The sequence below is a fragment of the Panthera leo genome, chromosome D4, assembly GCF_018350215.1.
Source record: "Panthera leo isolate Ple1 chromosome D4, P.leo_Ple1_pat1.1, whole genome shotgun sequence".
In the NCBI taxonomy this organism is placed as follows: domain Eukaryota; kingdom Metazoa; phylum Chordata; class Mammalia; order Carnivora; family Felidae; genus Panthera; species Panthera leo.
In genome coordinates this window covers 55,135,505-55,148,097 of record NC_056691.1, presented here as the reverse complement: position 1 = coordinate 55,148,097, position 12,593 = coordinate 55,135,505, and the positions used below count along the sequence as shown (strand labels likewise).

Below are 12,593 nucleotides of genomic sequence, written 5' to 3'. Positions count from 1 at the left end.
TCCCAAGCAGGGTCCAGCACAGAGCCCGAATTCAAGTTCAGCACAGAATTCGTGAACTCAAGAACTGTGAGATCATGACCTGAGCTGAAAGCAAGAGTCAGATGCTTAACCGACTGAGCCACCCAGGCACCCCAAGAATCCATTCTTTAGAATTGATTCAAATCCTAACTCTGGCACGTATTAGCTATGTGGCTTGTACATGTTGCCTATTTTTTCTTAAGCCTTAAATTTTTCTTTCTTAGGATGAGAGTTGTGAAAATTAAATGAGATGATATAAGCAAGACATTTAACAAGTGCCTAGCACTTAGTATGCACTTGATAAGGGCATGCTGAACTCCAGGGGATCCAGAAGTATAAGGCCAGGCTTAGCTCAGGGCAGTGATCTTTAAGAGACCCTTCCTCTGAGTTTTTGTATGGATGGGCAGTGATGCAGTCTGTTTACAAGGAGATTATAATCTCATTTGGAGAGTGGAATTACATCCACATTTAATTTTCAGAGAACTGTGAAGGTAAATTAACCACACCCAATAGCAAGATGTAGGGGTAGGGAAGAGAAGATAATTCAGAGAAGACCTCTGGGGGGAGTTGGGGCTTGGAAGTTGAGAAGGATTTGGAATTCTGGAGGGGAGGAAAGAGTATGATCGAATGCCTGGAGATCATATTGAGAATGACTTATTTGGGAGACATGATTCAGTATATCATACCTGAGGGATGTATTTGTGTGTAAGAATGAGTGTATGTGAGTCTGGGGGAAAGGAAAGGTGGGGCTAGTTCTATGAAAGAAGTAGGAGGTGACATAAGTAACCTTTGTGGGGTTAGAGTACGAGGGTCTTAACCTCAGGCTTGAGGAATTTGGGACTGATCAGGGTTGGGCAAGTTGGGTTGGATATCATGATAGCCCTCAGCCACATGTAGCTATTTAAATGTAAATTAAAAAAAAAATCTAAGAAATTGAGGTTTTCTGTCACACTAGCTACATTTTGGATGCTTGATTGTCACATGGTAGCTACATTATTGGACAACATAGGTGTACAACCCTTCCATCATTGTAAAAAATTCTACTGGACATCACTGTTCTACATTCTCAGATTGCTGGGCTTGCATGGCCTATCAGATCACTTGGTTCCTTAAGATATAACTAGATTTTTTTTTCCTGACTAATCCCGACAACTCTGGAATGAAAAGTAGGGAGTTGGAAAATAGAGAATTAGGATTTATCCACATAGATGTGAGGATGGGATTGCCCAAGGAGAGGAGCAAAAGATGGCTTAAGAGGAGCCAGAGCAGAGGAAAGAGAAGGAAGGCCAGAGAACCTGGATAGGATTATTGTCTGGTCATTTACTTGCAAGTATGTACTGTGTTCTTGTATGTCAAGTATTAAGTGCTGGGGATATATTGGTAAGCAAAAAATGGACTGATGCTGTTTTAGAGCTTGCACTTTATGGAGTTTCAATGTATGGACTATATTGAGATTCAGGAGCGCCTCTCATGCATTCCCCATATTCTAAAATGCTTCATTCCTAGAAAATGGATCTGAAGACTAAAATGGGCTAAAAAGTTGGTCAAGGTTAGTTGCATAAGCATTGTGGAGTCACTACTTTAGCTTCTCAAGAATTTGTAAATAGAAACATCATAACTTGAGAACTTTGACAAGAATGAGTGTGTGTGGAGGGCAGGAGGGGTAGTTTCTATTATCCTGCAAAAGCCAGCCATGCTCTCAGCTGCCCATCAGATTCCTTCCTGTCCCTGCTCTCAAACTGTGCTCTCTTCACATTTCTTTTGTTATTACTGTGAGTTGTCAGTCACCACGTGACTACTTTCTCAAAGCCTGATGAAGACATACTTCATTTCTCAGTCCACTTCCTGCTCATTCATCAGTTTCCAGTAAGTGCAAACAGATGTGCCTCTGAATACATAGCATTTAAAAATGGAACGTGCCTATAGCACCATCATCACTTGAGGCCCCAGGTTGAGGATTTTAGGTTTACAACTGACTCTTCATGCCTTGCATTCACCCCTTCACGAAGACCTGCTGAACTTTTGGACCTCACTTTTGTCCACATTATGTTGACTGCCTCCTGACTAATCTCAGACTCTCGACTTCTCCACTCCAGCCTGCCCACGCCCAGCTGTCATTTCACTTTGCCATGCAGCTCATTAACCTGGCAACCTGGCAGTTGTCTCTTCTTGATTGTCAGATCTAAACTTTTCAGCATAGTGTTCAATACCTTTGCCATTTTTGATGACTCTGGAGCAGCTCCCCTGGGTCAGCCAACAGGGTCTGCTTTCCACCCCTCACCCATGGCTTATTGCTGAAATCTGCCTTGTCGCTTGTGCCTTTAAAAATGGAATATACCGTCTCACTTATTTTCCTTATCAGTCTTCTTGGCCTTTTCATTTGGGTGGTTTCCAAAACCTTTCCTGACTGATCCAATATCTGTGACTTTGCACCTCCTCAGCAATCATTTGTTCGCCCTGCTTTGCACTATCCTTTGCAGATGGTAATGAAACTTTGACTTTCAAAAATCTTGTTTCTTTTCTCTTCCCTTTGGACACAAAGCTTGTGCAGAGCGCCTGATAAGTGCTGCCTTGCCTGCAGGGCACATTTCTCAAAGAGAGGGTATTAGAGGCTTGAGCAGTAAGCTTCTGGAGTCGGGGGAGGTATCCCAAAGATCCTAGTCCTGTCCCTATCCATAGTTCCCTGCTCTACCTCTCTGGGTGATCTCATGCTCTCTTTGCCTCACCTTCTCTGACATGTTGATGCCTCTCAAATACATACAGTCAGTCCATTCCTTCCCTGAGCTTTCTACCCATATATCCTACCTTGACCTGTGGATCTTTCACAGGCAATGTAATCTAATTGTGTTTCAGTCTGAAAGCATCCCTTCTTCGTCTGCCATTTAACTTCAAATTATGTCTCCTTGTGTATTGCTCATTTTAGTCAATGGCTATTTCCAAATTCAAAGTCTTGGTTTGTGTCTCCCTCTACTCCTTTGTCATTCCCCAAATACACTCAGTAGTTAAATCTACCTTCACAGTTTGTTCTGGATCTTCTTCCTCTCCATTGTCTTTGTTCAGGCCTTTGTTCAGGCCTCATCTCTCTCCCAAATTTCTTGGCTCTTTCCCTTCTACTGATACTCTCCATGGCCATACAGGTTGTTTTCAAAAGAAAACCGGCACCTTCTCTATTGTGCAGGTTGTGTATAGCACAAAGGTGCCACATTCACTCTTTAGACATTGTAGGTTTGTGTATTTATCATGACAATCTTCTGGTAGATGGCAGTAAAATGTATTGTTCTAATGTTGGTATGTTACGACGATTAAGGAAAGGAAAAAAATTTTTTTAAATGTTTTATTTATTTTTGAGAGGGGGCAGAGAGAGAGGGCAGAGGGGCTCCAAAGCAGGCTCTCTGGGTGTGTGTGTGCTGTTAGTGGAGATCCAGATGTAGGGCTCGAACTTATGAACCCACAAGGGCTCAGGCCAAAGTCAGATGCTTAACTGACGGAGCCACCCAGGTACCCCAAGGAAAGGAAACCTTCTAATCCGCATAAAGATGCCTCTGGACTGAAGAACATCCTCTGTTCTGATGTCCTTAATTCTCTGCCAGGCAAACTCCTTCTCATGCCTTGAAAACTCAGCATAAATATCCTTTCCTCGTTAAGCCATTTTTGATACTCTCCACAAGAGTTGGTTGTTTCTTTCCCTGGGCAAATGCCATATTTGGTTACTCCCTTGTAATGCTTATCACATCATATTGTAATAATTGACATATGAGTCTATCTACCCCACTATACTCCAGGCCTCTCAAGGATAGAGACAATGTTTAATTATTCTTTTATCCTCACCTTGTAGCCTAATGGCCAGCATATAGAGTATATCAGTAAACATAAATATTTGATTGCTTCGCATGATTTAGGCACAGAGTTAAGTACATACATTATCTTATTTAATTCTCACGACAGCCTCATGAGTCCTGTCATTATCACGTTTTACAAGTGAGAAAATTGAGACCTAGGTGAAGTCACTGGCCTCAAGATGAATAGCTGGTAGCTGGCATGTGTGGTGGTGCTGGGGTGTGCTAATTTTTCCAGTGATTCTCTTCTGTTTTGTTTCTCAGAGTAATGATGCGGGTGTGCTGGTTGGTGAGACAGGATAGCCGGCACCAGCGAATCAGACTTCCACATTTGGAGGCAGTGGTGGTTGGGCGTGGCCCAGAGACCAAGATCATTGACAAGAAATGTTCTCGACAGCAAGGTAATTGGTCATAGCAATGTGCAGTACTGTGTTTTGTTCCTTAGGATAATGATAACCAAGGATGCACATTTCCTGGAAGCTATTGATAGAAACCTTTTGTCTGCCATAAACAAAACTCAGGAACTGAGCTCTCTCAGCCAACATCAGGGCCCCATTCACCCCTGATTCCACCCTCTGGAAGCGGTTAATATTCAGTGTTGGGAGCAGGCAGGTTCCATCCTGTTAGTATGGTGGAACTGAATCCCGCACCCTACTTTGCCTGGGGAGATTCCCATTGGGCAGTGAGACAGTTGCATTCTGGGATTTCCAGCCTGAAACCATGTCTGAGAAGTGATGGGATACTTCCATCCTTTATATAATGCCTCACACGGAGGGTGTCGTCTTTATAAGACTATGGCATCCAGCTCTTGAGATGTCTTTCCTAGGATTTAATGAAATGAAGGTCCTTAGGAAAAAGCTGTACCGTGTACTTATTTGTTCCATGTAAACTCTTGATCTGTTCACTGCAACCAGGCCTTCCGCCTGCAGTGTGTTCCTCAGAACAGGGTTTCTCAGTGCTTGGAGTCTGCAATAGTGATTTTGGTTTTTCCCACAAGAGTTAATCTAAGTGAGGGGTGGGGGGAAAGCCATGCTTGAGCTGGCTGGGTCCAAGACAGAAGGAGACACTGCTTCTCACTCTTTGTCCCCTTCTCACAACAGCAACTGGAGCAATGTATATGTTAGCCTGTCTACTGCCTGTCCTCCCTGAAGAGCAGCTGTGGTGTCTCTGCACCTTGTCTCACTCACAAGTGTTTGATGTTACTTCTTCCCACATATGCTCAGACTGTTCTGTCCCTGCAGTCCTCTTTCTAGAATATTCTCTGCACTCTGCCTACCCAAGGCCAGCTGAACTTCTGTTTTCCAATAATGTATCTTTTACCTTTCTTTATTGAAGGCATCTGATAGTTTTATTAAATAATGGAAGCCTGATTTAACAATGAGCCAAGAGCTTATGAAACAACTGGGTCCCTTCCCTGACTGCAGAGTCTGTGATCCTGAGTGGGCCAAGGACTCTGGAATAGGGATTGTGGGGATTCTGTAAACCTGCCTCATAGGAATGTTAGCAGTAGCTAAAGGAGTATGTATGCTGTTGGAAATTTTATGGAAGGATTTGGAGCCCAGCCACTTCCATAATAGGCGATTTTGCTCATGGGCCTTTGAGGAAACCCCTGTCAAGTTGCCTCCTGGAATGAGGCTTCATTGTCCTGTAGGAAGAACAGGAGCATGTGCTTGCTTCTTGGTGGCCTTTAGATTGAACTTTTTTCAATCTCTTTCAGTACAGTTGAAAGCAGAGTGTAACAAAGGATATGTCAAGGTAAAGCAGGTATGTGTGTTTCTAATTTGGATTTCCATTTTATACTTGATGATTTTCTTATGCTGTCTGTACCAACCTGTGAAAGCTTCTCTGTCATGTGTGGAAGTGATGGGGTAATAGAAGTGAACCTTAAGCATGGTATCTGGCACACAGTAAGTGGTTAGCATAGCAGTGGCTATGGTATTATTGCTAGCATTGTAATTATTTTCTGATTTTTCTATAGGTAGGGGTCAATCCCACCAGCATTGATTCAGTCATAATTGGGAAGGACCAAGAGGTGAAGCTGCAGCCTGGCCAGGTTCTCCACATGGTGAATGAACTTTATCCATATATTGTAGAGTTTGAGGAAGAGGCAGAGAGCCCTGGCCTGGAAACACACAGGAAGAGAAAGAGGTCAGGCAACAATGATTCTATAGAAAGGGGTGCTGCCCAGGAAGCTGACTCCCATACAGGACTGGAACCTGGGAGTGACCCTGGCCAATGCTCTGTGCCCTCAAAGAAGGAGAAAGATGCATCTACCAAAAAGGTGAGGGTGGTGTGCCTGATAGATGACATGGAGATTAAATGAGATATAATGACTGCTTGATTGTTTTGTACACTGTAAAGCTCAAATACTCGTAAGGCATTATTAACCATGACAAGGGTTATTAACCATGATGAAAGAGTCACTTGTTTGTGTCACCAATCACTTGGGTGAATGTCCCTTTATGTACATTTTTCTTGAAGTCCTGAGGTAAGCCACCCGAAGGTAGGGAGGTAATGGCGGTGTACTGCTAAAGTGGGTCAGTCATATGTGTATCTGCAGAGGGTTAGCATTGGAACGCTGTTCATAGATCATCTGATTCACATCCTGATGTCAAAGTGGAAATGTAGTTAGGCTGTAGATGGAGTGCGAGAGGGCAAAGAAGATGCAGTTCACACTCTGGCATTTCCAGCTTTCATCTAGACACACAGCTCTCACTACTGTATAGGAAGAAAATGGAAATGGTTTATGGTTATAAAGGGAAAAGATTGAGTAAAGTGGATATAGTTGAGTTCTTTTTTTTTTTTTTTTTTTTGAATGCTTATTTTTGAGAGAGAGTAAGAGTGAGCAGGCGCGGGCAGGGGAGGGGCAGAGAGAGGACAGAGGATCCAAAATGGGCTCTGTGCTGATAGCAGAGAGCCCGATGTGGGGCTTGAATTCACGAACCACGAGATTATGATCTGAGCTGAAGTTGGACACTTGACCGACTGAGCTACCTAGGTGCCCCAGATATAGTTTAAATCTTAAAAATGAATTTTATTACTTGGGATGCCTGAGTGGCTCAGTCAGTCAGGCTCAGAGCCTGGAGCCTGTTTTGGTTCTGTGTCTCCCTCTCTCTCTGCCCCTCCCCCACTCATGCTCTGTCTCAAAAATAAATAAACATTAAATAAATAAATTCAGTAACCTTTTGAGAGAGGGTTAAAAAAAATGAATCATTACTAAGTTTGGTTGCACTTTGCTGACACATACAATATTAACTAATGCCAAATACAGCTACTGACATTTGCAATTTACATTGCCCCTTTTTGTTTCAGGAATCATTGGGCCACTGGAGTCAAGGCTTAAAAATTTCTATGCAGGATCCCAAAATGCAGGTCAGAATAAAATTTTGGCATTGAAATGTATTACATGTCTTTTAAGTGACTACTCCACAGAGTGAGGATAAATGAAAGCAAAGGAGATCAATCCTTCTGAATGAGGTTTGTTTTATTGGTCTACTTGGTGAGAACAAGTGGCTTTTCCCATCGTCAGTAAGTTAGCAACTGGAATTCTTTGGAGAGAAGCTAAGTTCTTCAACTGAAGATCTCCTCTTCCTTATTCCTCCTAAACTTCTGGGTGCTATTAAGGGAAGTTGAGTTAACCTTTGTGGGGTTTTTTTCACGGGAGTGTCAGGTAATGTATTGTGACTGCAGTTGCTGGGCTGCCCCGGGATTAATAGTCAGGTGTCATCCTGGGAGGAGTCTGTGAGTTCTTAAGTTACATTCTGGGGTGACAAGGGGCCAGATCTGATAGGGCGTCTTGGAACACATGATTGTGTCACATGGTCTGCTGTGTTAGAGTGGAGAAGGGTGCCTTTGAATTTATGCCTGCAGGGATTTTACATCCAATCCATAGGAACTATTTTGTACTGTGAATTTCCTGCGTATTCTCTGTAGTGTAGTGCTTGAAAACACAGGCTCTGGAGTCAACTAGATCTGGTTTGAAATCCTAGACTTCCCACTTAGTAATGATGTGACTTTGTGCAAGACACTCATCTGAGTCTCTGCTGTCATCTGACAAAATTGGGATACTGACACCTTTTGCGTAAGATTGTGTTGGGAATGAAGTGAGTTAGTGAATATGACAGTACCTGACACACAGAACATGTGTGGTAGATATCTGTTTCCTTCTCTTGTGCCCCATCCTAGGTTTACAAAGATGAGCAGGTGGTGGTGATTAAGGATAAATACCCCAAGGCTCGTCACCACTGGCTGGTCTTACCATGGGCTTCCATTTCCAGTCTGAAGGCTGTGACCAGGGAACATCTTGAGCTCCTTAAACACATGCACACTGTGGGGGAAAAGATGATTACAGATTTTGCTGGGTCCAGCAAACTCCGCTTCCGATTGGGTTACCATGCCATTCCCAGCATGAGGTAAGTGTTGTGGGTAGTGCTAGTGTATTCTGGTTCTAAGTGGACAGATGGATTCAGCTTGGGTGTGCTGATAGTCTCAAGGCCAAGGGGAGTAGGGTGGGATGTTTCCAAGGAAGGTGGGCTGAAACTTCCACCCTTCTCCCTGATTTGCCTGTGACTTTTATTAGATTTTTCAGAAGCATCTATAACTCCTTAGTGATTAAGGACCATTGCTCTGGAGGAGACAAACATCACTGACTTTTGTCATGATAGCTCAGTAGATCTAAGATTTAAAATAAAATGAGAGAAAAATGCAGAACCTGTTCAAAGAACTCAACCAAGGCAGATCTCCATAGTTGTTGTTCTTTTTTTTTTTTTTTTTAAATATTTATTTTTGAGAGAGACTGAGTGTGAGCAGGGAGGGGCAGAGAGGGAGATACAGAATCTGAATCAGGCTCCAGGCTCTGAGCTGTAAGCACAGAGCCCAACATGGAGCTCAAACTCATGAATTCAAAGATCGTGATCTGAGTTGAAGTCGGACTTAACCAACCTGAGCCACCCAGGCACCCCTCCAGTTCTTCTGAGCTAAGCAACAAGATAAGCAGATTAATTGGATTTCGCAGTTTTTATCTTGTATTTGTTCATTTGTTTTTTCGTGATAAAATACACGTAACAAAGTTTACCACTTTAACCATTTTTTTAAAAAACTTTATTTAGGGGTGCCTGGGTGGCTCAGTCGGTTGGGCGGCCGACTTCAGCTCAGGTCATGATCTCGCTGTCCATGAGTTCGAGCCCTGCGTTGGGCTCTGTGCTGGCCGCGCAGAGCCTGGAGCCTGTTTCGGATTCTGTGTCTCCCTCTCTCTCTGACCCTCCCCCGTTCATGCTCTGTCTCTCTCTCTCTCAAAAATAAATAAACGTTAAAAAAAAAAAAATAAAAAACTTTATTTAAAATCCAAGTTAGCACAGTGTAATAATGACTTCAGGAGTAGGATTTTAACCATTTTTAAGTGTACAGTTTATTGGCATTAAGTATATTTACATTGTTGTGCAGTCATCACCATCATTTTTCTAGGACCTTTTTCATCTTCCCAAACTACCTCCCATTCCCCTCTACAGTCCCTGGTAGTTACCATTCTGCTTTCTGTTTCTAATAATTTGACTGCTCTAGGTGATTCATGGAAGTGGAATCCTACAGAAACTCTTTTTGTGATTAGCTTATTTCACTTAGAATAATGTCTTCAAAGTTCATGTATGTGGTAGCGTGTATCAGAATTTGTTTTGGTTATTTTTTTTTTTTTAACTACCCAACAACATTCTTCACATTTTATTTAGATAATTATGACTTAAATTATGGGTGACTTTAACCAAATGAAATTTTTGTGCCATATTTTTTCCCCATCAGTACTCTTCCTTTTTTTTTTTTTTTTTTTTTTTTTTAAGTTTATTCATTTATTTTGAGAGACGGTGAGAGAGCACATGAGCGAAGAAGGGGTAGAGAGAGATAGACAGAGAGAGAGAATCCTAAGCAGCCCAAGCAGGCTCTGCACTGCCAGGACATGAACCACAATATCATGGCCTGAGTCAAAACCAAGAGTTAGACACTCAACCAACTGAGCCACCCAGGCGTCCCAGTACTCTTTCTTTAAAGTTGAGGCTTAGCTTACATGCAACAAACTGCATCAGATTTATAGTTTGGTCAGTTTTGACAAACATATACGTCCTGTAACTATCACTCTGATTAAGATACAGAACATTTCTGTCATATCCCAGAAAGTTCCCTTGTGCTCCTTTCCAGTTAGTCCTTTCCTCAACCCTCGTGTTGTTCTGATTTCTTTCCACATAGGTTAGTTTTGCTTGTTCTAGAACTTCATATAAATGGAATCATATAATGTGTCTGACCTTTTTTAGTCAGCATTGTGATTTTGAGATTCATGTATATTGTCTTGTATATCATGGACATACTTCATGTTTTTGCTCTTGGGTAAATACCTACAAGTGAAGTTGCTAGGTCTAAGGGTAGATGTATGTTGTACTCAGTTAAAAAAATGCAGTTGACCCTTGAGGCGCCTGGGTGGCTCAGTCAGTTAAGTGTCGGACTTTGGCTCAGGTCATGATCTTGCGGTCAGTGAGTTCGAGCCCCATGACAGGCTCTGTGCTGAGCCTGGAGCCTGCTTCAGGTTCTGTGTCTCCCTCTCCCTCTCTGCTCCTCCCCTGCTTATACACTCTCTCTCTCTCTCTCTCTCTCTCTCTCTCAAAAATAAATAAACATTAAAAAAATGTTTTTAAAAATGCAGTTGACCCTTGAACAACATAGATTCGAATTGTGCAGGTCTACCTATATGCAGATTTTTTTTTTAGTGTAGTAAAATACTATAAAAGTATTTCTTTTTGTTGTGAGTTTCTTAATAGCTTCTTTTCTCTGGCTTGCTTTAGTGTAAGACTTCAGTATATAATACAACATACAAAATAATGTGTTAATGGACTGTTTATGTTATTGGTGAGGCTTCTGGTCAACAGTAGGATATTAGTAGTTAAGTTTTTGGGAAGCCAAATGTTACACTTTTGGATTTTTGATAGTGTGGGGGGTCAGTTCAAGGATCAACTGTATATGTTTAATAAGGTTTATTGTTAGAACCTTACTAAAAAATTTAGGACAAAAGTCACCCATAATCATAATTCTGTTTCTCCAGTGCTGTGCAGCCTGTGGCTAACAGAGCCCTTGACTGTAGAGCACTTTTCACATAGTAATCATGGTGTCCATACCTTCATCATATAACAAATGCTGTTGTGCTAAGAATGGTAAAAAAAGCTATGGCAGGTGTGGGTGGGAAGCAAAATGAGCAGTAAGTAAAGTTGCTGCTTACATATCCTTTTAAGATCCCTGTAATTTTGAATAAACACTGTGGAAAGGAAAAGGTAACAAATTTTTTTATTGTAAAAAATTTAGAAAATATAAAAAATAAAGTATGAAGCAGAACAAAGATCTTCCATAACATCACCACTAATTGAGCCCTAGACCTTACTTGAATTTCACTTTTTTTTTTTTTTTATGTTTTTCTGCTCCAGGATGCAGTCCAGGATCCTGTGTTGCATTTATTTATTTATTGTCTTTCCTTAGTTTCGCCTAATCTGTGACACTTCCTCCTCCTTTCCTGGTTTTCATGACCCTGACACTTTTGATGAATACTGGTTGGTTTTATAGCATGTCTCTCATTTTGGGCTTGTCTGTTACTTTTTCATGTTTAGGTTGAGGTTATACTTTTTTTCTTCTTTTTTTTCTCCTCCTTTCAAAACACCAGAGATGATGTTGGGTCCCTCTAAGTGTACCATATCAAGGAGTGCATAATGCTGAGATGGCTTTTTACTCATGATATTAACCTTGATCACTTTGTTATGGTGATGTCTGCCAGGGTTCTCTCTTGAGTTACTGTTTTCCCTTTGTAATTGATGAATATCCTGAATAGTTTGGAACTGTGCTGCTATCCTGTTTGTCCTCAAACTTTTACCCAGTGGTTTTAGGATTTATTGGTAGGTCCTGCCTGCAACAGTTATTACTGTGGTGTTTATCTTGCTGATTTAGCTTATCATGTCGGGGTCACCAGTTGTGGGTTTGGCTTTTGGCTTTGTCCAGCAAAGCTGAGGACAGCAGAAAGGATTACTTAAGACTCCAAAAGTCAAGAGACGTGAAAGAGAGGCTAAGGGAAGGCACCCCAAGCTGCTCTCAAGCTCCCGTATTTATTAGGCATACATTATAGGGAAATCACTGTGCAATATGAAAATTGGCACGTAGGTGCCAGTAAGAATGTCTAGAAAAGCGTGCAAAAAAACAAGGTATTCCCCAGACTGCAAAAGAGCAGATGCCGGAAAGCAGGGTGGTGAACAAGATAAGATATTCCATAGATAACATGGTCTAAGGAATTCATGAGCACACGCAACCCTAAATACACGTTAACTAGATACTGGTCAGCTGTTTTCAGCAGAGCCAGAAAGCAGTGTAATGCATTCCCTATAATCTCCTTAACCAGGACAGAGCTATTTGATTTCCCACATTACCTAATGGTGCTTTTATGTTTCCGTCATTCTCTTTAATTTATTTATTAGAATTCTTCTGTATGGAAGAGCTGTCCTTTCTCCCCCATTATGTATCTATTCAGTTATTTATCAGTAAGGACTCATGGATGTTTATTTTATTCTATAGGTTTTAATTTGTCACTCATTTTATTTCTCAAATTGTTCTGGCTTTGGTCCTTGGAAGCTCCTTTACGTTGGGTCCTGTATCATTTTGATATGGCCCTAACATTTTTTGAGCACTTCTTTATTTTCTGGAGCAAGATGTTCCAGGTTCATC

At 41.6% G+C, this 12,593-nt stretch overlaps 1 protein-coding gene across 12 annotated transcripts in view; it reads left to right on the top strand.

Annotated features, from left to right (window-relative positions):
• APTX (aprataxin) overlaps positions 1-12,593 on the top strand; it is a 75,323-nt gene that overhangs the window by 28,670 nt on the left and 34,060 nt on the right. For 9 of the 12 annotated variants that reach the window (XM_042914143.1, XM_042914147.1, XM_042914142.1 and 6 more), the window contains 5 exons: positions 4,119-4,255; positions 5,572-5,618; positions 5,833-6,135; positions 7,167-7,226; positions 8,040-8,266. In XM_042914143.1, the coding sequence (XP_042770077.1) occupies positions 4,123-4,255; positions 5,572-5,618; positions 5,833-6,135; positions 7,167-7,226; positions 8,040-8,266 (770 nt within the window). In that variant the 5' untranslated portion in view covers positions 4,119-4,122. Of the gene's footprint in view, positions 1-4,118; positions 4,256-5,571; positions 5,619-5,832; positions 6,136-7,166; positions 7,227-8,039; positions 8,267-12,593 lie in introns of those variants that run through there. The other 3 variants (XM_042914149.1, XM_042914148.1, XM_042914150.1) reach the window with 3 other exon arrangements.